Source organism: Onychomys torridus, chromosome 6 (genome assembly GCF_903995425.1).
Source record: "Onychomys torridus chromosome 6, mOncTor1.1, whole genome shotgun sequence".
NCBI lineage: Eukaryota > Metazoa > Chordata > Mammalia > Rodentia > Cricetidae > Onychomys > Onychomys torridus.
Genome location: NC_050448.1, coordinates 86,370,402 through 86,394,767, shown reverse-complemented (window position 1 = coordinate 86,394,767; position 24,366 = coordinate 86,370,402). Strand labels below are relative to the sequence as shown.

The window sequence follows — 24,366 nt, the reverse complement described above, 5'->3', positions numbered from 1 at the left end:
AGATGTGTGTGTGTGTGTGTGTGTGTGTATACTTACTAAAGGCAAAAAGTAAAGTATGTCCTACACTATTTTCTAAGGTGTCAATGAGATATCTGAAGTAAGTTTCTGATTGACTCTTACTACATACAAATATGAAAAGATATATTCAGGAAATCAAAGGTATGTATTCGTTCACGGATGCTCAGTTTGGGTTTGCCACATCCACCCAAAGTTCTGCTTGGGAAAAACACAACAAAATACCAAGCTGACGGCCAAACCTCTCCCACCTCTGCTCCCATGGAAGGACAGGAGGAAACCAGACTGCAGAGAACTGAATTAGCTGCTGAATTAGCCCGATGTGCCCCCCAGAGTTCAGACCCAAGTGTGCAGTTTGTGGTATTCTAAGTCTCTGTAGAGGTCAGGCACACGGGTGAGAGAAAACTCAGCTCTGGAAGATCTACTGTTTCCATGGGAGACATGAAATGGTCCCATCTCCCCAGCAGATCTATGTGGGGGCTGTTTTCGGCTTCAAGAAGTCATAAGATGTTTATAACTCACAGAAGACTCAACAGAACCCAGAATCCTAGGCACAAGGACAGGTATCCGAATGGTAGGAAGGTTTAGCAGTGGAGGCTAAGGTTTCAAAGACCCCAATATATCTCTGGTGGAAATTCTCTTATTGTCCAAATCTGCTTCTCTTTCCTGGAGAAACACCTCGAAGCATCAGTTGGTGCTGAGACTGAGAACTCACAAGGGACTCCTTTGGCCTGATTGCAAAGGGCAGGGAGGAGGAGAGAGGCTGATAGCAGTCAGTGGTCCAGGGTCCCAGCCAGTTGCCAGTGAGAAGGCCACTGTGGATGTTCTATCAGTCCCACCTAACAGAGACACCTCAAGGAAAGACAGGACTCTGGGGCCAGAGAGGGAGAGATGGTTGGTGACTGGAAGGCGGTCTTTCTACAACATCAATGTGCTTTGAACCTGAGGAGACAGACTGGAGGCAGAGCTAGCTAACAATGGCTGAGGACTTGCCAGCAGCTTCATCCCCCAAGGGTGAGACTCCCTTCTTGAAATTTCAGGGTCAAAGAACAAAGAAAAGGCCACAGAGAAGAGGAATCCCAGATTCTAGCTCTGAGTGGAACAGAGTGGGGATGCCCTGCCTTCTCCGGTGTTAAAGGGAGGCCAAGGTGCTAAACAGATCCTGGTGTTTGGAATTCCAGCCTCCGTCCTGTCCAGGCCTCAATTCAGTAGCCTTCTCACCACATACCCTCTCTGCCAACACCATTCTCAGCCATGGTTGAAAATCGCCCCTGCCAATCTTAGTGCCCTGTCTTCATTATGGAGCATGTTGCTAGTGACCTGATGCTCACAGGTACCCATTTCTGACCTGTTGAACAATGAGTGAACCTCCCTACTCCAGTCTCCCTGAGAAGCAGCACCTCCTATCCCCACCAGCCTGAGCAAGAAAGCACCTTCTTGTCAGTCTCTCCCTCAAAGCCTTGAACCACAGAGACAGGTTGCTTGTCAAATCAAATCACATGTTTGTCAAAACACTAGCTTACCAGCCCTTGCATGCCCACTTTCTTACGTGGCTTGTTTCCTTTATAGTATAGGAAAAGTCCGGTTTAGGGGGCTGTCATGGAGATGATTGTGCATTTGTGAGATCAATGTTTTCCTTATCGCAATGTCCTTTTTTTTTTTTTTTTAATTAAAATCTCTCCCTACTTCTTCCTGTCAGTCGGATTGGTTTGCTTGTAACATTAGCAAGAAGCTAAGGGGTCTCCTAGGAGAGTCTGAGACACATTAGGAAAGAAAAAGCCTTGGGGGCAGGTGGCTTTTGTCTGTCATCAGGGAAAAGCAAGGACGCCTGTGATGCTTAGCTCCTACTTGAACTTCAACTTTCTAAAGTGGGAAGAATTTCACACCAAGGAGCTTGGGGGCTCTGGCTAGGCAAACTAATTGCAAGTTAAAAAAAATACCGTACTCTCAGTTAGCGAGAAGGGGGTGTGCTTGGGAACCCTGTAGGGAGGTAAGCCAGGAGCTAGGGGAGGGGGAAGAAGTAGGGGTGGAGAGGGAGCCAGTAGAAACCGCGCTGCTGTGAATCAACAAAGGTGGGAGATAAGGATGCGGGTGGTCTTGTTGTCCCAGTATCCCGAGGTTTCAATAAGGCGGCAGCGGTGGCGGCGGTGGCCAGAGCAGCAGCCGTAGAATCAGCGAGCGGGACGGAGTTAGGACCGCTCGGAGCGCCCAGGTCTCGAGGTAGTATAAGGTTTTTGCAATCCTTCCACTCGCTGGCAGTTGCAGAAGATCTGCTTTTTAAGTGAGAAGAACACGCCACCCCTCCGAGGGCTGCGGCTTCCCGGGGCTGTTTCGTCGCTAGTCGCTTGGCCGGCCCCTGGCGCTCACTCTCTAATTCGTCCGCGCCCCTAAGTTTGCCGAGAGCAGGCTGCCGGCTGGGAGCAGGGTCCCGGCCGGGCGCCGCGGGCGGGGGCTGGGAAGCCGCGAACCGCAATCCAGAAGCATCTTGGGGCCATGTATATTTCATCAAACGGACTTTGGGTGCGTCGCGTCTCGCAGCCATCAGCGTTATGTGCAGTGACATTTCTGACTTGAGTGGAGGAATGCGCGAAGGAAACCGGGGCAAAATTGCTTCGAGAGGCTCTTCTTGGCGCCAAGGCTAATTGTCCTGATTTATGTCGCTTCTGACAAAAAAGAAAAAAAAAAAGACCCAACATCTTCATCTGAAATAAAATGAAAGCGGTGCCAAGCGGGATAGAACCGCCCGGCCGCTGGTTCTGATCCCCCGGGATCGGGGGAAAAAATCGTTCTGCGGCTTAAAAGAAAAGAAAGAAGAAAGGAATAGAAATAGAGAAGAGGGAGAGAAAACCCACAGTAAAAGTTTAAGGCGAGAAGTGGCGGTGGTGGCGGCGCGGGGAGGCTGCGAGCGGAGACGGCTGGCGAGACCTTGGAAGGCGGCGATTTGGTTCCTAATCCCACTGTATTTTTGGAGGGAGAGGCACCTTTCTCATCCTCCCTTCCTCTCCGCCCACCCCTCTCCCTCCCCCTCATCTACCTGTCAAAGTCACTGATCTTTTGCATTTTGGAAGAGGACGTCAACGGGAAGGAATTCCCCCTGTCCGGGTCCCGGCTCCGAGAGGGGGCGACGCGCGACGAGGCTGCCCCAGGGGCGCGAGGCCAAGGTAACCGGGACGGGAGGCGCCGGGCGCCGTGGGGTCTGGGGCCGTGGACTTCTCCCCCCACCCCCTCCGCCCGCAGGGCGCTTGCAGGGTGGGATACGGACCCCGGGGCTGCGGTGGTGGCGACTCGGGTCCACACCCGCCGCGTTCCCATTCCACCCGCTCCCCGTGCGCCGCCAGCGGGTCCCCGCAGCTGCGGTCGCCGCCCCACGCAGGACCAAGCTGGGCAGGGCCGCCGCCCCGCGCCGACGGCTCAGCTCCCGCCCGGCACGGGGCCAGAGCGGGGCTCGGGTAAGTGCAGCTGACTCCCTTCTCCTCCAGCGACCCGCGCCTCTCTGGGTGGCCCCTCTGCATCAGTTCCTTCCCTCCTGCCATCCCTCTCTCTCTGTCAACCCCCGGTGCCCGCCGAGGGCGGGAGGGGAGATCCGGGTGGGCGAGGAACTTTGGAAAGCGCCTTAAGGAGGCAGCGCCGAGCCTGTGCGCACTCCGGAGCCCGTAGCGCTCACACCCACACTACATCCCTGGCGTGCGCCCTGCACCGGGTCGCTGGCTGTTGCATCCCGAGCCTCCATCCACCCACCCGCAACGCGCCGCGCTCTCAGTCTCCCACACACACACCTGACCACACGCATCGCACAGGCTTTTTTTTTTTTTTTTTTTTTTTTTTTAATAATTTAATTTTCCTTTTTTCAGTTTTCTCATCAGGGAAAAAAAATAAGTAAAAACTTGCCTTGTTGCTCGCCCTGTGGAGAGCTTTTGAAGTCCCCTCTTTTAATCTCCTTTATTGGTGCGAGATTAAAGCGTTACTACCACACATTGTGTGCGGCTGGGGAGAGAAGAACGGTGGGAAGAGGGAAAGACAGCATTGGAAAGCTGGTGGGAGCCTTTCCTCCCCTACTGGTTTCGCATTATCAGTTGATGGATTCGGCTAGGGACATGGAGTTTCTCTCTGCTATGGATCTGTGAATATCTATATATAATACAAATAATACCGAATATTATTGGGCCCAAAATAACCAATTAAGTGATTCATAGGAGAGAAAACTTGGGTTTAAAAACAGAAACTGCGCCCTCTGCTGTTTATTTTGGTAACCTCATCCAGGGACCCCCCGCCAATATCTCTTTAAGAGTAGCTGTCATTTTGCAGGGCCTGGTAGGAAAAGCCTTGGGGAGAAAGGAGGGGGATTTTAAAGCGACTTTATTTGCAAAAGTGGCAGGCAGAGTCCTTACAGTTGCACCAGGTGTAGGTTTGTGCACTACAGGTCCTCTAGCTGTCCCCTCTTTAGTGCCTGTTTCCTTACAAAGGAGTAAGCAAGCAACTAACTTCCCAGCACAAGACTTTGTCACTCTTCCGAGTGGAAAATTCTGAGCAAGACTCAGAACTCCACTAAACATATGGTGAATCTGGCAGCAGCTTTGCTCTGGAAATCAGGCCTGGGTTTATGACTGAAAACACTAAAAGTTTTCCTATCTTAACAGAAGAAGAAAAAAAAAAAAAAAAAGAAAGCAAAGACGTTTCCCTCAAAATCATTTGTTCAAATATGCATAATGACTAAGCTTGCTAGAAAGTTTTGCATCGACGGTCTGATGAGGGCAAGGATTTCCTGATTTGTGTGGCTCTTGGAGAAGGAAGTACCTGCAAGGAGGGCTGCAAGTATTGTGTACTTTGTCTTTCTGAATGCCTTTCCCACCAGCTCTTCTCTTTGGCAGAGGGAAATCAGCTCAATAATTGTCCAAGAATATTTTTAAACATAAGAAACTTTCAATCTTTCATTAAAACCTTGATCCTTGCAAGGGGAACCAGGGTGCAAAGAAGAAATGCATCAGACATTTCACATGTCACGCTGTCCCACTTACATATATAAGGGGGATGTTCTTTTCTTCTAGATACCATGACATGAGAAATCTTTCATCACTAAGTACCAACGTGGAGGCATTCAATGTTTCATGTATTTGGCTTTTAATTTGTTGGCATTTCCTGTAGTTTTATTTAAGAGGAATCTCCATACTTATTTTAAAAGGAACTATTTTATTTGGACATACAACTGTGTTCCCATTAAGAGTTTTGTCAGTTGGGCATATGGGTTCAAATGGTTTAAGCTAGCTTTATTTTGTTTTGTTGTTTTTAGGAGGCAGCTAATGCATGTCGAAGTTTCCTTCATGTATTTACCAGGGGGTGCAAATACCTGTCTTTGCTTCTGTCTTTTGTCTGCAAAGCATCATACAATACCTTTTAAACAATTAAACCATTGTGCATTTAGCTGGGAGATATTGTAAATAAGGGTTTGAAGACAGTTTGTGAGTAACAAAAGTACCAAGTCACTGGCAAGGGAATAAAATTTCATATGACTTAGGAAAACAAGTATATGCTAGTATTTAAACATGTGCACCTGTGTATGTGTGAATTATGTTGTGTTATGGGGAAGTAAGCGATTCAACATACTTCCAGAAAGTAATTTTAATTTTAGAATCTAGAGTTCTGTTTCCAACTTCAAGTGGGTGTAGAATTTTTCAGCTATGTATGTGGAAGGTTGTATTTCTGAACTTCCCTATATTAGAAAGAAGGCTCTATCCTTCATATGACATCTGAATGCCAGGTTTCTTTTAGGCTTAGTTGACATCCTGGAAAATATGTACCGGCTTCCATCATTTTTATCTTTTGATAAAAATAGAAATCTTTGAAACACCAATGTGTGGTAATTATTTTTTTATTAAGACTTCCATGATTGTTCTTTATAAAACTCAGCCATGTATGAGTAAGACATGTCAAAATTGTTGCATTACATGTTAGATTCCTTATGTTTTTGAGATAGTTAACCAACAGGCCTGAGTCTCTGTCCCTCATGAAGAAACCAGAAGATACTTTTTCACAACAAATGGACATGTGCAAAGAGCATTAAATGTATGCTAGTATGTGACCTCACTGTGGCTGTGTTCACAGCTGCTAGTCCTGACAGGTTATGGACTTTGCATTTTGTTTCCCCTTTATTTGCTTCAGCCAATGAAATATGATTATCTTCAAATTTCCTTCTATTCATATCCATTCAGAAACATGTAGCTTTATAAAAATCTAAATGTCTGCATAGAATGAGTCAATAGCTGTCTATTTCAGGTGTCCCGATGAGCTGCATATTTATGGAATATTTAGCCTATTACCACACCCCCACTTCCTAGTGGGATTATATAATGAAAAGAATGCTAAAATCCAGTGAGAGTTTGTAGATTTACTGGCAATATTTTCTTCTCAGTTGATAACCCTGGTAATTCTTTGAAACTATAATGGCTTATCCTTTTAATCATTATTACTTTTGTGTAATATCTTCAGAACCTTTTTTTTTCTGTTTCTGATGAGGAGAAGTTTTTTTTTTTTTTTTTTTTTTTTAAATTCCTTCTGCAAAGTTAATCCAAGGTGGAAGGGAATTAGTTATCAAATCCTGAAAAAAAAATGTATGTTCCATGGATGCAAAGCCATTTTGTAGTCTATTTTAGCCCTGATCAATAATACCTATCAACCTGAAATCCAAGTAGTTTTGTATTTTTTCATAGGCTCTGCAAATTCATATGCCAGAGATCCATGGGCTTATAACATATTAATGGGGGAAAATTTTAAACACAAAGGATTAGTAGTGATTTCTTACTACTTCAGCTCATAGGTAGAGATGATGGCAATCTTTGATTGTTCTGAGTTCCCAGGTAGAGAAAGTGCAGATTCAGAGCTGGGACTGCCCAGATCTCTTCTGAAGTTGCCCTTACCTGGATGATACAGACCCTTGAGACAAATTCACAGTAGTTGGCATTTAGTTCAGTTATGTGCCAGAAGGAAGGGATACTAAGTCCCCAAATATGTCATTGGCTGCCCATCCTCTAATCAGTTTGCCTAGCCATTTGCAGTCTTGGCCTAGCTTTTAAGAAGATATTGATATTTTTACCTGGTTCAGAGGAGAGCCAGCTGGAAACCAGCAGCATTAAATGTTGGAGGCAGTGGTGTAAATAATATTCTCTTTGTATAATATTTATTTCTGTGAAAATCCCATAATTATACTTTTACAACAAATTTATGATTCTTATAAGGCCAATTTGTCAATAAAGTTCATAGATTTAATTTCTTCTAATATGAAGTAGAAGGATTTATTTGATAGTCTGTATGATAGTGGGAAGGAAGGAGACTTTGATATGAAGGGTCTAAAAGACAGGGTGCTACAGACTTAAAAGTTAGAGGGGGAAATATAATTATGTTAAAGAATAGCTTATGAGTGTACTCTGATTTGCATTACACTGTGGTCAATACCTTTTTCCATGTCAATGGGAGCTCATTAAATGTAAATTCTGCAGACCAACTGAGCCACACCATATTAGTGCTTGCCAAAGCTTGACATTTTTAATACATTAATAATATGTCTGTAATGTAATGGAAAACTATTAATCACACTGGTTAGGTGCCAGAAATTTAAGCTATAATTGCCTGCCTCTTGTCAAGAATGTCTGCCGCACAGTCCTGCAACTGCCTCATATTCAAATATCTTGCACCCCTCTGCATTTTTCCCTGTCAATTCTTTAACTTCAATCAATGATGTAGTCCATAATTCTGTGTAATGGCCATCATTACAGTCTGGTAGACTTTCATGAGAAGCCGCTGCATTGGAAGTGCTGTCGTCAGGACGTGGTGACAGTTACATGTATTTCCTTTGTGCCCAGTTTCATGTAGAAATATGCCAGATGAGGTCACTGAAGTCAACTAGGCACAAGGACAGAGTAACAAAGAATAGACGGTTGAGGGAAACAGTACTGGTTAAAAGGATGAAGAGTAATCTCGAGGGTCATTTAAGTCTGTATACTTGAAAAGGTCTTTTTAAAATAATATTACAAATTAACCAAAAATTCAATCACTTCAAATTCAAAGCCATTAGTTCCAAGTCTTTAAGATTATATTGTTCCTGAATTACAAATTTCTAACCAAAAAAGCTTTCAAAACTAAAAACGTGATGTTAATAATTTTGGAACTGGTTGATTTTATACTACCTCACCTCTAATGCTCTTTTTCTTCACTTTCCAAAGTGTCTGCTTCCTTTTAAGGATGTAGTAAACATAGTTGAAAAATTAGTCTAGGAAATATACATTTCTTTCATCTCAATGCCTTTTCAGATTATTAAATGTCAATGTGTTTGGTGTTTCTGAAAATACCAACTTAATGAATCTAAAAACAAAACAATACAAAACAAAATCAGACAAGCTAGAGTAGCCACCACACTTGCTCCTGTAATGTTTTATTTTTCTATTCTTTTTAGCTTAAGATTTCCAAATGCATGCCACTGAACAGTGTCAAAGTCACAAAGAAGCAAATTTAAATCTGTAGTTTACACATGTTTAGACACATTGCTAATTATTGCTTCATGGGAACTCAAATATTCAACACTTTTCCTAATAGAAAATATCACAAATTGCAGCTGTATGATAACATTTTATGAATTGAATATAATGAAAATTGCACTTGCATCCATAAAGCAATTATTATAAATTACTTTGCTATGGAAACACAATTCAACCATCTGTTGGCATTTCATAGTCTCTGTGGCTTCGTTCATTTTAAGATGGTGCATTATTTAAATATAGTGCATTCCGTTTATAAGATTGCTTGAAGATAGCGAACTTCCTTATTTAAACTGTTTAATATGAATCAAAGAGTCTATAATAGAATTTTCCAAAGCTGTAGTTTTTTTTTATTTTGTTCTTTTAAAACTGAAAAGTATTTAATAATTTGAACCAGAAATGTGAACTAAATAATTAAGAAAGTATACTTTCACATCTGGGTTTCAAAGGTTAACATTTGTTAATATTTGAATAGTTGAAAAGTTGCTAATGTGACTTATCAGTGACTTGCATCTGTAAGTTATATAGGCTGTATTATCAGTTTACCCAAAGTACATTGAAATGGAAATTTTTATTTTCTCTTAGAATTGGTGCCCTATTATTCCACTTCATGGCCTGTTAGATCACCCTCAGCTATTTTTATATGTGCATTTTAAACTGTGTTTTACTATGGAGCTTTCACTTTTAAAGCAGCATATAATATCCACCTTTGGGACAAATTCTCTTCTGTTACAGAAAGTAACTGCAAATCCAGATGTGACAGCTATAAAAAGATGTAAGAAAATAGAAGATTCTTATGAAAGGAATATTTGCCCCTTTGGTTCTATTTTCTGAGTATTTTCAGAGAGCCTAATTATCTTTTTCAGTAAATGCAACTAAATAAAAGATGTTAAATTCTTCCAGTATAATGAGCAAATTCAGAGACAGGCTTGTGCCAACAAGACCAGTTTTCACTCACCTGCCCCTAACAAAAGCTAAGAAACGTGTAAGGAATTTAGAGAATTTTAGGGTCTCTTTGCCAAAAGAAAAAAAAAGGCATAAGTAGTTGTCATTTGTTAAAAAGGCTCTTTTTATTTCCATTGTTCTCTTGGAAGATTTTTTTTAGCTAGCTATGAGAGCTGTTTAAATCCAGAAGCTTGCTCTCAGTAGTTAAGATGGAAATAAAATTTTTGAAGCAAAAACCTGTTAACTCTCCCAGAACATATTCATCTACCTTTCTTATGGAAGAGTCAGATCTTCCATATCAAAATCCTCCCTATTGTGGATAGGTACCCTGATCATCCTAGCAAGTCATCTAACTGAAGCTTATCCATATTACACCAATTTGCTTTATATCACACCAAGCCTCTGAAATGTCAACGTACCATACATTTTCTAATGCATTGATTCCAGGGCAATAACTCTTACTCTTATTGTTTCCCAAAAGGTGTTGGTACCAGAAGAAAAAGGACAATGGTTGCTGGGAAACAGATCCAGGACCATAGACACTCATCCTTGTGCTTCAGATACTGATCCATCTTCACAGCCGAGCAGCCCCAGTGAACCCTGAATGCTGAGGACCACTCAGGATTATCGGATGTACAGCGGGAGAGTCATCACTTCGCTAAATTATTATCTTCTCCTGGACATCTTTCACAAAAGTCTAATAGATATGTTCTACGAGGAGAAAAGGCAGCAAGCTGTTAACGCCTAACACAGAAGCACGTTAAGCTTCCACCAAAGTCCTCAACGTACCTGACCACACACAGTATTTCAATCTATCACATTTGGTTTTGGAATCTGCTTTGGGACTTCAGCATATTTTTTTTTTTAAATATACAGAACTACTTACATAAAGACACACACACACACACACACACACACACACACACACACACACTATACTCATGTATATGTAACGGAGACACTGGCTGCAAATAAGACACGAAGATTGCCAAGATTTTAGAGATGTATTTGTCAAGATTCCTGTCGATTCATGCCCTGTGGGTTACAGTGTCCTCTGTGATGCAGCCCTACCCTTTAGTGTGGGGACATTACGATGTATGTAAAACTCAGATTTACACAGAAGAAGGGAAAGTTTGGGATTATATGGCCTGCCAGCCAGAATCCACGGACATGACAAAATATCTGAAGGTGAAACTGGACCCTCCGGATATTACCTGTGGAGACCCTCCTGAGTCGTTCTGTGCAATGGTGAGGCAGTGCTTTTGAATATAGTATTTCCCATAAATGGCATTGAATCTCATAGGCAGACAAGTGTGGGGAGTGTGAAGGCTCAGTTTGGCAGAGGCAAATCTGCAGGTGGCAGATATGTGTTGCGAGGCTGGCTTCATTCTCAGTGGAGGCTTGTCCTGTCCGGGATTACAATATATGTGATGTGATTGATGTGCAGGAACTTCCTGCTTGTGGGCAAACCAAAGGGTTCAGTGAGACAGATGGAGTGTGTATACATTAAAAATCAAAAAGCCAAATTGATGGCTAAATTTTAGAAACTGTAGTGTTAGGTCAGCTGGGTTACATTAATGATGAAAATCTGTTAGTAAATCAAGATTAGTTGAGATCTCCTGTTTCCTTTACCAGACTGGATCTGTGATAGGGGTTCATCAGAGAAGGGACCAACAAGGAGAAAAGAAGAAGGAAGGTTAGTAGACTTTCTTGAGGGACTTTTCCAAAGATCCTATTTACCAACTCATGCATATCCTTACTACCAAGGATGACATTTCTGTGGGAATTTTCAGCTGAAACACTGAAAGCACATTTGCTGAAAGCAATGACCTGGGGGTGTGTAAGATCAGACACCAGTAAGAGGAGTTATGACATTCGTTGTTCTTGGGGTGTATTTAAGACCTATTCCAGGTGGAACATCTACTAGGAGAAAGGTAGTGTTGGAGGAACATGCTGCATTTCCAACTAAAATCATAGCAGAAAATAGTCCTATAAAGTGTTATTAAAGAGATGGGTATTAATATAGTGTCAGTTAAAGTGGTAAGGAATTGAGACAGTATGTCCATTTACTTTATGTTGTTGGTTTTTATTATTATAGACAGTTTTTTTATTTGATATAAGGACCGTGACCCCATTTTAATCCACATAACAGATATAACCATGTGGCAGATTTTAATAGTATATTACCTGACTTTATTATCTTGAACTTGGCCTGGCATTTTAAGGATAGTGAAACTATTAATCAAAGTAGCATCTGCTCACAGTCCCCAGTGAGTTAAATTAACATAAGATTGTCTCTGGCTGAGCATTATAGAGAAGGTTTTGTAGCAGGAAACAATTTTGAGCAATAAAGAGTGTTTTCACCTAAAAGCTAAGGGCTTGCCATTTTTCAGAAGTGCCTTTGGGGACTGCTTTGAATTATAGTCTAAACCTGATTTTGTGGAGAGTGAGAAAAAGATCTTGGCTATTAGGTGTCACTATGACTAAAGTGCCCTAAATGACTAAATATTTCAAAGAGAGGGCCTGTCTCTCTGGGTAACAGGTATGTGCTTCTGAAAGAAGTTGCATTTTGGAAACCACAGGCTTCCAGTGGAGTTTTTTCAAACGTATCGCTAAGACTCCAATAAATCTGTGAAAGAGCAGGGACATTTGTGGGCTTTATATGAAGTCCTTAGTAATTTCTTATGAAAGGTCAAATTTAAAATTTCGTTGCAAATGTGGTGTGAAATTACTGTTTGGTTATAGGTTACACAAGCCCCAAGAGCCTGCATTCTGGCCAGATTTTCTCATCAAGAGCATTCTAGCCCTATCTGTTGGTTTCTATGACACTCTCAACAATGCGCCTCTTTTGGAATTTCTTAATAATTTGCAGATCTAAGTGAAGTACTTAATGTCCTTTGCCAAGGTCTGATTTCTACTCACGCAGGTGCTGTAGGATGTGTTCGAGGTAGGATTTGTGTGTGTTGTTTCCCTGAACTCACTTTTGACCAGAGAACACTTGCTCAGCATCTTTCATGCCCAACATGTAAACAATTCCCATGTTCAGCACACCTACTTCTCCCATTAGAAGCAGGGAAAGGACACATTGCACAACCTTCCAGACTAGCTTTTCACAGGGACGTGGTCTAAGGTCCTTAAGTAAGTTAATTCCTATCAAGCCAGTGGCTAAATGATGGTAAAGGTACCATGAAAAAAGACAACTAAAAAAGTGTTCCCAGGTTGGCCCTAAGTATTACACACATCTATTCACAGGAAACCCCACCCAGGTTGCAGTGGAATACAGTGCAGGTACCTGGATGCATTGGTAGACTTAAGCATGTCACTGGGCAGGGTGTGAGATTTCCGAGTTACCTATCAGTCATTAATTTGTATTCCTTAATGTGCATATGATTGGCATAGCAGATTTAATAATCTCCTTTAAATGTGAACTTTGGAACTATTAGTATGCATATCATATGCCATGACAATGATAATGGCCGCAATACAGCCCTACTTCCCTTCCATAGTTGTAGATTTTCTGTAAAGTGTCTCAGTGTAAAGAGTTCTTGACACAGGCTGTAAAAGCATCTCGGGATGCTGTCATATCAGGTCTGCTCAGGAGCTCCTTAGCCCAGTCTAATGGGAATCCATAAAGTCACTTATGCTGGGACTTATGGGTCCTACGCTCCCTGAGACTCGCTTCCATTCCAGCTCCTCCAGAGTCGTTATGGCCTATTACATCACAGGAGCTCCCAAATAGACACAACCACTACTTAGCCCCTCTATGTAAATGTTTACTGTAAAACGGCTTGGCCTCCTTGGCTCGTAATAATCTTATTAGTAATGACTCCAGGGATTCTGAACACAGAGAATACATTCAGCCATAGAAACCAGTCTGTAATTCCCAGGGTTAATGTCGTCAATATAAAGTGGAGGTTCATGAGTATTGCACTGAGAATCCATGGTGCTGCTTTCTGTATTTTCTCTGTCAGTATATCCCCATGACCACCCATGAATATTACACTTATTTTAATGTAGAGTGAATTTGGAGGGGAAAAACAGCTTATGATTCCATTTAATAATACATCTCTGCTTGCTAACCTGGATGTCCTATCTATGTCAAATCTTCCATGTTAAGTAATTTGACATGGAAATACATTAATTGCACAAACACTTATGAACAATAGTTTACCAGAAAAAAATTTGTCTGTCTATGATAGTGTAATAGAGACTACAAATGAATATAGGGCATGTATGTGTGTGAATATCATATTTATATGTGTGTGTGTGAATTATTTGTTTTCTTTTTAATTTAATATATTCCTTTTCAAATTGAGAGTACCTAAAAACAAGCACTGTTTTTGTTAATGGGGAGAAATGTGCAAGGCACAGGATTGACTGCTTTTGCTTTGACAGCGGAAGTCACCTGTTTGTGTCGATCCTATTCTTTCAGCCATAATACAAGCTTCAGGTAGAAGCCTCTGTCAGAAGACACGGGTCATCTAGTGACAATGATATAATTTGCATAAGGAACAGATAGGATGATCTGATCCTGTGTGTCAAGCCAAGTGACAACACAGAGCTGTGACTTGGTCTTTGTGTTTAGATAAACAGAGCTGTCACGCCCCCCAGGCAACACCCCAGTGGCTTAAAAATGGAAAAATTATCTGCAATTATCTCCAGCTTGCAGCCAATTTTCTGTGTAACTTAAACAGAAGCCTGGAAAAGAAGCCTCCAGACGACAGGCGCCATGTACATTTGTACAATTTATGGGGCAGAAGTGCTGATGGCTGTGGAAACAGGAGCCCTCCAGTGCTGCCTCGGATTTCAGAGCCAATCATAACCAAATGAGAAAACAAAGATTATTAAAAAGTCTTTTGTGCATATAATTTTGGCATAATGTTATGAGGTGGACATTAAATGTTTACCATGGAGACTTCTAGCATCATTAATGCAGCGTGCCTTTAATTACAAATACACTCATATGACTAAAAAATGGAGAAAATCAAGTCCTCTGAGGTGTATTTAGCGACACCCTCATTATGTTTACTGGAATAATTAAAAGAAAGGGCATAATTTTTCTAAATAAAATGACAGACCTTGAAATGGAAATGGATTTTCTTGAGAAAATTTACTAATGTGTGCCAATGCTCTCAATAGGCATTTACTCAAGGACCTTACCAGGTCTGTTAATGATGATTCCATATTGTGTGGTTTCTATTAAGAAGAAAATAGTTATTGTAAGCATTGTGCATAGGACATGTTTCATTAGAGTCAAATGAAATTTATAAAAGTAATAGGAAACTTTTACGTTTTGTGACTTCAAAGGAACCTATGGGGCAGGTAGTTGGCAATGCAGTCTTCAGGACTACATTTAGCTCATGGCTCTGATTTGACAGAGTCCTGGGTTCCCAACTGGTGGCTATTGGGTGGCCTTTGAGAAATTAATTTGATAAGCTCGATTATATTTTTTGCAGTGACAAGGGATTAATATCAATTTTCCAAAAAATGGAAGTGACATTGATGTCTACAATAATTGAATAGTCTTAAAAAAATGCACTCTCTTTACATGAATCATAATTTGATAAGTGAATGGAGTTTAAATAACAATGACATCTTTCATTTGAACTGATTTACCTCTTAAATTAGGGCAGAATGGAGTTTTAAGAAAACTTCTGTTTTCTTATTATTATTAACACTTCTTTGTTACTACTTCATTATTTAGGCTTATTTCTCAGAGATGACTAATTTACACTGAAATGATGAAGTTCCACAGAGATCAATCTTTCTGATTTATCACTTCATCAAGGAACCTCTTGCTGAGGAGCCCACAACAGCTCCTTTTTATCTAGGGTATCAAATCTAAAGTACTCTACCTGCCTCATGACTGGCTAAACACAGTTTATCAGTACCTCTCATTAGGTCCTTACTGTATGTCTGTCAGGCTTAAGGGTGGCAACTGGATAAGAAAGGAACTCTGTACTTGAGCTGAAGCTGCATTGGTTTGGTATGGCTGGAAATAGTTTACACATATGGAGGAGGTCATGATCAGGAGATGGCAACAATTATGGCCAGGGTTTCAAAATTAACATAATCTCATGTTATTTATTGTTATGTAGTTACATTTCCTTTTCAGAAAAAAGGATTTATTTATTATTAATAATATTATTAGTGGGGGGGGGGACACATGGGCACAATGTGGAGGTCTAAGGACAACATTTGAGAGCTGTGTCTTTCCTTCCACCATGGGTCCCTAGGACTAAACAAAAGGTCTCCAGGCTTACTTAGCAAGTGGTTCTACCCATTGTGTCACTGAGCTTCTGGCCAGCGATCTGTTAGTATTCTCTCAGTGCATAAGCGCTCTTTGTTATGTTAATGTTTCACCATATTATTCTAGATCATTGGGTGCCAAGTGAGGAAGTGTAAATAGTGCATGCAACTCTAGTGGTAGTGGTGAGAATTACACCAAGCAGTACATGGAGACTTTCCTCAAAGAAAGCAGTCTCTAGAATGTGATTTTAATAGCTATCATAGATCTTTGCCATAGTGTATATCTTCCTACCTAGAAAAATTCTTGTTGCTATGCTCATCAGAACAGTATGTTTAACTTAAAAGACTTGTCTCCCACTTACCAAGACTTCAGGGTTGGAAGAAAGTGTGTGTTATGGAGTAGAAATCAAGTGGAAGGGTTATCTTCTTTTGTCCTCAAGGATGGAATGGTCACTCAATGGAGAACCCATCTGCATATCAGTCATGAGAAAGAAGGATCCTGGGAATCAGACAAGTCCTTGTCTCTGAGCTTTGTTCTCTTTGTTGAACTTCAAGATCCCACAGAAGCAGAACTGATTACCTTGTATACATGGTCAAGAATGAAATCAGGAGCCCTCTGTCCAAACAAAATGCTAAATAAAAACTATGTGATGTGTACTGTGTGTCTGAAGCTTTAAACAGACCCACAATGATAACTATATTTTATATTAGAGCAGTAAATATACATTATCAATATCATAGCCAGAACAGAAATTTTATAATATAGGCTTTAACCTTTCCATGTGCTATGCTATCTCTTTTCCTGAATCTGAACCACATATTATGTGTGGTATTGGTCTTCAGAACTTGCTTAAGGGTTTAAACATTTACAAAATATATTGTATATACCATTGCATAATTCCTTATTTTAACTCAACATTATATTTTTACATATACCTTTGCATAGTATTTTTATTCTGTGGATTTTTTTCACTTACACATCAATACATAGGCATTTAGGTGGTTTGGTTCTTATACCTGAAGACACATGACAAATGTTGCTAAATTGTCCACCAGAAAGTTATTTAAGGACCATATTCAATATCATCAGCATACTCAGGTCTTTATAAATATTTGAAAGTGTTCTTAAATTCTCTTATTACAAGGCTTTACCAGATAAAAGAGGAGATACAATTAGCCAACAAAATGAGGGTCAAATTATCCAATTCCTTCCACTCTTTCAGCTATGGTTGGAATATTTAAAATTTCACATTGAGATAAGGATGTGTTTCGGAGTGTAAGTGGCACTTCATTTTATTAAGTGCATCTACTGCATTTATTTCCTTACTGTGAAGGCTGATTCCTGAGTTTCTTGTCCATTTGCATACCTTTATTTCTAACTATAGTAGTTTTGTTGCTTGTAATTCTACTTTTTTTTCTATAGAAGCCACCAATTTAAAAAGATTGTGTGTGTGTGTGTGTGTGTGTGTGTGTGTGTGTGTGCATACATGTAAATGTGAGCCTTTCCACACAAACTTCTGTTTTGTTAATCAGTTCCAAGAGTGAGCATCCTTTTTGCCTGAAGGCAAGAGCTTGCTTCAGGGATTTTCCCAAGCCTTTCAGCCTATAAACACCCTGAAGTTCTGCCCTGGATTTTGATGGCAAGCTTCCACAGTCCTGGTCTAGCAAAGATCCTTGGGAGAGTCCACATCTGTGTCTCCTCAGTTCATGATGTAAAAACTTCCCCAGGTTGATATTTTCCTTAAGCAGAAAGTTTATTTTCTCTTAGAATCTGTGTTGTTGAAAACAATTACAAACAATAACATATTCTTTGTATAAAGCTGTTGCTGTGAAATTTGCTTACGTTTTAATTTGCCAGACCAATGGGAATACAGATTTTTGTTTAAAGTGACATTTTCTTTGTAAGTTTTCAGAATTCCTTTTCTTAAACTTGGAAGTAATGCTGGAAGTTGTTTTATAAGCATCATGTTTGAAAACAAGTTACTGAGATTGGCAGGTGGTCAGTGTCTTCTCATCATGCTAGGAAGAGAAAGATTCACGTAGTATCTGTTCCATGGAAATTAAAGGTGTGAGCTGAGAAAGAAACAAGAATTGGTTTTCACTCTTTGACCTACTTTGAAGCTGACTTCTAAAATATTAAATGAAGAGTTGAGCTGGGTATTGCTCCAGTACAAAGAAAGAGCCCTTTTGTTCCAGAAGGTCGATGTCCGTAGAGAGGTCCAGGTGCTGACATTATCATCAGGTCATGTCTGCCAATGATTTTCTACCACCATGTGTAACTTTTTGTTCCTTTGCTGTTGATCTTGTTCCTTTTTGAAAATGATAAAATGGAGAAATCAAATATACTTCTAAGCATGTCCTAGAAATTAATCTTGTGTTTCAGCTTTGCTGTGGTTCTTCTGTGTTGATTTGTATGAGGGAGGGATTAATATATAGGTTGAAAAAAAACCTGAACAAGTGTGAGAGATGTGAAGCCAGCTGAGAAGATAGAGGACCATCCTAGAGAACAAATTCTGTATTTCAGAGAAAGATATTTTAGTGTGTGTATAGGTGCCAGATGACATGAATGTGGGATGTGTAAAACTAAAAGTTATTTGGCTGACATGGAGAGCTGAGGTCTGTAGGTCACATGAAGTTTACAGTAGTGTTCCTTATTATTTTGGAAGTGAATCCAAAAGTTGTGAACTGCTTGATAAATCAGGTAGATTAAAGTCATTTAAATTATGGACCATTTGAAGTCTCTGTATGAGTAGAAAAGAATACAGTGGATATCTATACATGTCACAGAAAAAAATATACATAATATAGAGAAAATGAGTTCATGGCCAATATGTTAATCCAAGGTGTTTATGTATGCAAAGACTGTGCCAGATGGATTATTATTCTAAAGTTTTGGCAGATTCTCTTATATGAGGTGTTAGGGAGTGTTTCCATTAATATGAATATTATCTGGATCACAATAGTGCTGTGTTTAGCCATCATAGGCTTTGGTGCTTTTTAAATGGCTGATGCAGTATAATATGTACAGTAGAGCTTACTGCATGCTTGTTGAATGGAGTTTTACTACACTTCATGGATTTGACTTGTAGCTGATACTGATTTGATAAAGAACTTATTGGTACCCTGCTTTGTATTAAACACTTGAGATGTTTGCTCCTGTAATCGTTAATCCTATCATTATCCTTGTGTACCAGGTAAAGTAACTGAAGCATGAAGCTCAGTAATTTTTCCATCTAGGGAGTGGGAATGTAATAAATGTGGGCATGCTGACACCCATGTCCTACTCTTAAACTACTCTATTCCCTCTTAATTTTATTTGTAGTATATTCAAGAAAACCATGGTGAACACCATTTTAAAAATTATATTTGTGATGTGGACTGTGAGTTACAATGCTGTGATTTTGTTATTTACAAAGCCTTTTATCTGAAATAAACTCAGAAAATTGGATTCTGTAAACAGAGTGCACAGAATGTTAGAAATGCATATAATGTGATGAGAGTCTTCATTCAGGGGTAAGGGAGCCAATCAACAGTGTTTGTTTCTATTCTTTCTTTCTTTCCCATTAACGTGTTCATAAAAATGGAAATAGGCTGTTAGGAAACACAGAGAGCTGAGTACATACTGTACTCACACTTTCTCACTCCGGAATAATAAGTCAGCAATTGTTGACTAGTTAGCAACAACATATCATGGTGGGTGAGGTGTTGAGGAAAGGAGTTGGCCTGATGCTTCTATTTGTTTTACAGTCTCAATAAAAAAACTGGTGTCCTAGAGCAGACTGCCTACATTGTTTCTCTATTTGGATGTCTACTAGGCATTTAAAAATCTAACAGGTTTATTATAGCAGTCTTGGTTCTTTTTTTTTTCCTTCCCAAATCGATTTTGCTCTCGTTTGTTCCATGTCTGTAAATGGCAGCTTATATTCATCTATCTATTGTTCAGAGTAAACAGTCTAGAAATTCCCTTCAATCCCGCTGTAATAACACATACTAGCAAGTCCTGTTAGTGAAAGCTTCACGAAATATTGTAAATCTGACCATATTTCACCATCTCTGGTATCAGGAATTGATCTCAACCAGCTCTCTAAGCTAAACTCTATAGTATCTCTTAATTGGCCTCCTTTTTTCAACTCTTGTTCTATTAACAAAATTACATACATTTTGAAATAGACCATGATATGTGATATAATATATAAATGTATATATATAGTGTCTTCATGTCTGAAGGTTGTTTATATAAGTAATCAACCAAGTTGGATAAAAAACCTTTTCAAACATGTACAAGTAATAGTGTGGAGCACCTGCCTACAAAGTATTCACATGGTAGCTAGTCTAACGCTGATTTAAATATGCAGAGAACTGTGAACAGTTTCATGCAACATTACAACATTTCTTATAGTGGATGTAAACATCCATAGATTCTGGTACCCACAAGGAATCCTAGAACTAGTTCCCATGGATTTAGAGGGATGACTGTAACTTTAAAGATTTGATTCCTTTTATCCATTCCTTATTCAATTTTATCCTGTAACACTGAAATCCAACCTCTTCCTATTGCCTGAAAGGCTTTGCATAACCACATAGGACTTGGACCTCTCCAGTGCTGTTCCCTCCTCACTAAGTTGTTTTCTCACTAACCTCTCAAGTCCCTCCTAACAGTGTATCACTGGCTTTCTGGTGGGGGTGGGAGCTGGGCACACCCTGAACCCCAGTCTACATCATGGGATCTTACTCGGCCCAAGTGGTCCAAAGAGGATATTCTTTCATCCTAGAACCAATCAGGTTGGGGCCTGCTCAGTTTTCATGATCTCTGGAGATAAGGTGTGTTCAGGATGGTATGTCCATGGGTTCTGCATTCTAAGCAGCTTCCTGTAGCTGGTTCTCACCATTAATTCAGGTCACTTCTTTAAGAAGCCTCTTGAAGGAGTCTGAGTCTCTGACACTCATATCTAATGTTCTTCTCATCCTTACCAGTTGCCAAACATGGTTTTGTTTTTTGTTTGTTTGTTTGTTTTCATTATATTGCTTGCAGGATACGATTAAAAACATTTACTAGTCAGGACAGCACAGTCGATCAGAAGAATCATGCCACTAGGGCGCTATACTTTATTTTTTCCCTTCTGACTGATGTTAACCCAGCAAAAGATAGTGATCTACCACTTACTATGTCATGTATTGACCAACTTGTTCACCTAATTTTCCTTTCCAGTGTACACATTCCTATGGACAGGAATGTATGTCCATGGTGGCTTTAATAAACATTTGTTGAGGGAATGAAATAACTTAAAACATAGATTGGGTAATTTAACCATATCTAAGATTATTATTCCATACACACCTGCTCGCTGGGACAGAATTGGCTGTAGTGCAAGTTGTTAAAATTTGAAGGTACTTGAAACCTATAGAGACAACCAAACCAAGCTGGTGGGAACTCATGAACTTTAGACCAAAAGCTGTGGAGCCTCCATGGGACTGGACTAGGCCCTCTGCATAAGCAAGACAGTTGTGTAGCTTGATCTGCATAAGGGATCCCCTGGCAGTAGGATCAGGATCCATACCTGGTGCATGAGCTGGCTTTTTGGAGCCCATTATCTGTGGTGGGACACCTTACACAGCCTTGATGCAAGGAGAGGGGCTAGGATCTCCCTCTACTGAATGCACCAGGCTTTGTTATCCCCTCCATGGGAGTACTTACCTTTTCGAAGGAGAGGATTGAATAAAAAATTTCTTAATAAAGAAAAAAAAAAGCATGAACATTTTATTTTTAAATTAAAAGTACCTAATCAATATAATCAGTGTATGTCTAAACACCACGTAGAATTAGCATTGATAACATGTTCTCTGTTTTGGTTTTTTTTTTTTATTAAAAATATAGAAATGTTAGTGTCTTGGCCCCTAAACTTGATCCATTTCTTCCCTCCTCCATCCAGAGAAAAACCATGTCTTGCTTTAAAAATCCATGATTTTATACTTTTTGTTTTGGTTTTTGTATTTTGTTTGCTTGCTTTTTGTTTGTTTGTTTTTTTGTTTTTGTTTTTTTGAGGCAGGGTTTCTTTGTGTAGTCTGGGCTGGCCTGGAACTCACTATGTAGACCAGGCTGGTCCCAAACTCACAGAGATCCACCTGCTTCTGCTTCCCAAGTACTAGAATTAAAGGTGTGTGCCACCACCGCCCAGCTGATTTTATGCTTTTTTTTACAGAGTTTATATATTTAAAAACAATATATAGTTTTAATATTGTATTTAAAAATTTTATTTAGTAATTTGCTTTTTGTCATTCAACATTATGTCTTAAATTATGCATGGTATCTATGTAATCTAGTTTGTTCATATTAACAGTTATTATTAACATATTAATGTGGTCATATTCATTATTAACATTAACACTACTTTAGAAGAGTAGTATACATATACATGTATGTATATAAATAAATATATTTTACAAATTTATATCACATTTTTTTTTTACAAATATACTTCTCAGTAGGAGTTTAAGAAATTTGCTTTTTTAATTCTTAGTTACTTTCCCCCTATCTGTTACAAGCCAACCCACATTCACAAACAGACCCTCACCAGTCTTGTGGTGCATAAGAAAGAGTTTAGTTTTCTTTGACTTTGCTAAAGTACATACCCTGAGCCCAGTGTACTGGGTTGGAGACTATGTGTGTTTTCATCACATGTGTATGATGTGATGTTGTATATTCCTTAACAAAATATTCGAAGCTTTGTTCTGCATTCATTACTTATATGCTGCTTCTTATTATGTCATTCAATATATTTAGGAAATTGTGTTTCTCTTATTTCTTTAGCTGTGAGGGAACTCATAGCCAGGGTTTATGAACTATCAAAGAAAATACAATTGACTCAGAATTCTTGATAAAACTATATGGACCATGACTATTGATCTTTATGTGTTTAAATTATTTAACAGTAAATCACTTGGAGGTTGTATGAGCATCACTAATAAATATTCATCATGGTAATCCAACAGGCAAGCAGGGTATATTTGGGCTAAACATCTAGCCCAAACACATGCAAACTTTAACTGAGTCTTCATATAGGAAAACAAATTTTAAGCGTGCACCTTTGGATCTGACCATCTGACTAGAAAGATGCTTGCTCTGACCTCTATATATTTCTTATTTTTAAATTATAAATTTAATTAAATTTAAATTACAGTTTTTAAATCATGTTTAGTGGTTAGCCATACATAATTATTTTTCCATATCCACTGTCTTCATTACTGGAGTCTAACAATAGCTTTATAGTGCTTTTTAACTGGAAGTCCCATTGCTTACTTTGCAAGATGATATACAAACATTGCCTCATCCATCACTGGAATGACTTGCCTCCTAGATGAAAATCTGAGGGTGATGTGTAACTGTAATAAATTTAGACAGCAAGGGAAAGGTTCTATTTTCAATTAAAACCACAGCCAGGAAGTTTCCGTTTAGCCTGACAGGAGGTAGACCAGCATGCATTTTTTATATTTTCTGGTTTGTTTTGGACACGCGGGGAGTGGGGGTGGGTGGGTATTGGAAGTATGATAGAAGCATTGTTTTATTTTTCTTTTAATCTTTCTCTGTGCTCACCTAAGAAATTCCAGTTGCCTTTCTGCACTTGTTGAGATTTGATTCTTTGAAATAGGTTTCATAAATAGGGGAGCTAACACAAGAATGTGCATTCATGCCTTCAAGGATATTTTACTTGGATTAAAATAGCCATGAGGATTCAAATTAAAGTTGAATGAACCATTTATTTGTTTGTTTGGTTGTTTGTTGTTCTGAAGAGTAAGATGACTGCATGCATAGTAAGTGTGCCTGGGAATCTCTAAATGTTCAGTGCATAGTAATTGTCTCTATCGTTGTAATGACTGCTACTTTTGCTCAAAGTTTCAGGATTTTCGGATTCTCCATTCTGCTTTGGAGGTGTCTTCTGAGTGTTTTCCTGTAGCTCCTCTTTCTATGAACTGCCTGGCTTCCCCTGATGTTGCTAATGGCATTTAATAACTAACTGCTTATGAGGTTCAGGCTCCAAGCCAGCGTTTTAAAATCAGAATAATTTCAGAACTGTGGTTTTAAAGTAAATGAAATGTATTCTAAATAACACAGTATTAAAATAATCATTCATGGATGCAGTGACATTTGCACTGAGATTATAATGGTTTCTTATGTTAGCAACTGCACTAAGCATGCCTACAAACACCACTACTTCTAAATACAAGAATGCTATCAAAATAAACTACTGTGCAAATAAATAAAAGCTCATTTTGTTAATGACAGTTTGGGATGAAGCTTAGCAAGTCCAAGAAATTCCAGATGGTAGATGGAAATGCTTGATCTCAAATTGATTATTTTTGGATACCATATTATTCATCTTCTCCCTTTTATCCAAAGCATCCACAGATCTCTACAGACATCCCTATTAAACACTGTTGATTGAAACCTTGTCTCTGTAAATTCTACTTAGCCCCATTTTATTTGTTTTTATTGTTCCTCTTATTTAAACGTAATGCATTCCATTAGAGACACCATCAAGTTGTACTACAAAGATGACTATGTGGATTGAGAAAAGGTGCTGTTTCCTTAAAAACTGTACCTTGCAGTATGGATTCAAAAGGTAAATAGTATAGA

The 24,366-nt window shown here is 39.4% G+C and overlaps 1 protein-coding gene across 8 annotated transcripts in view; it reads left to right on the top strand.

The window, feature by feature from the left end:
- The first annotated feature begins 2,069 nt into the window (after window positions 1–2,069).
- Ntng1 (netrin G1) overlaps window positions 2,070–24,366 on the top strand; it is a 341,164-nt gene continuing 318,867 nt past the window's right edge. For 2 of the 8 annotated variants that reach the window (XM_036189643.1, XM_036189642.1), the window contains exons 1-2: window positions 2,072–3,176; window positions 9,967–10,733. In XM_036189643.1, the coding sequence (XP_036045536.1) occupies window positions 10,488–10,733 (246 nt within the window). In that variant the 5' untranslated portion in view covers window positions 2,072–3,176; window positions 9,967–10,487. Of the gene's footprint in view, window positions 3,177–3,212; window positions 3,465–9,966; window positions 10,734–24,366 lie in introns of those variants that run through there. The other 6 variants (XM_036189638.1, XM_036189640.1, XM_036189644.1 and 3 more) reach the window with 6 other exon arrangements.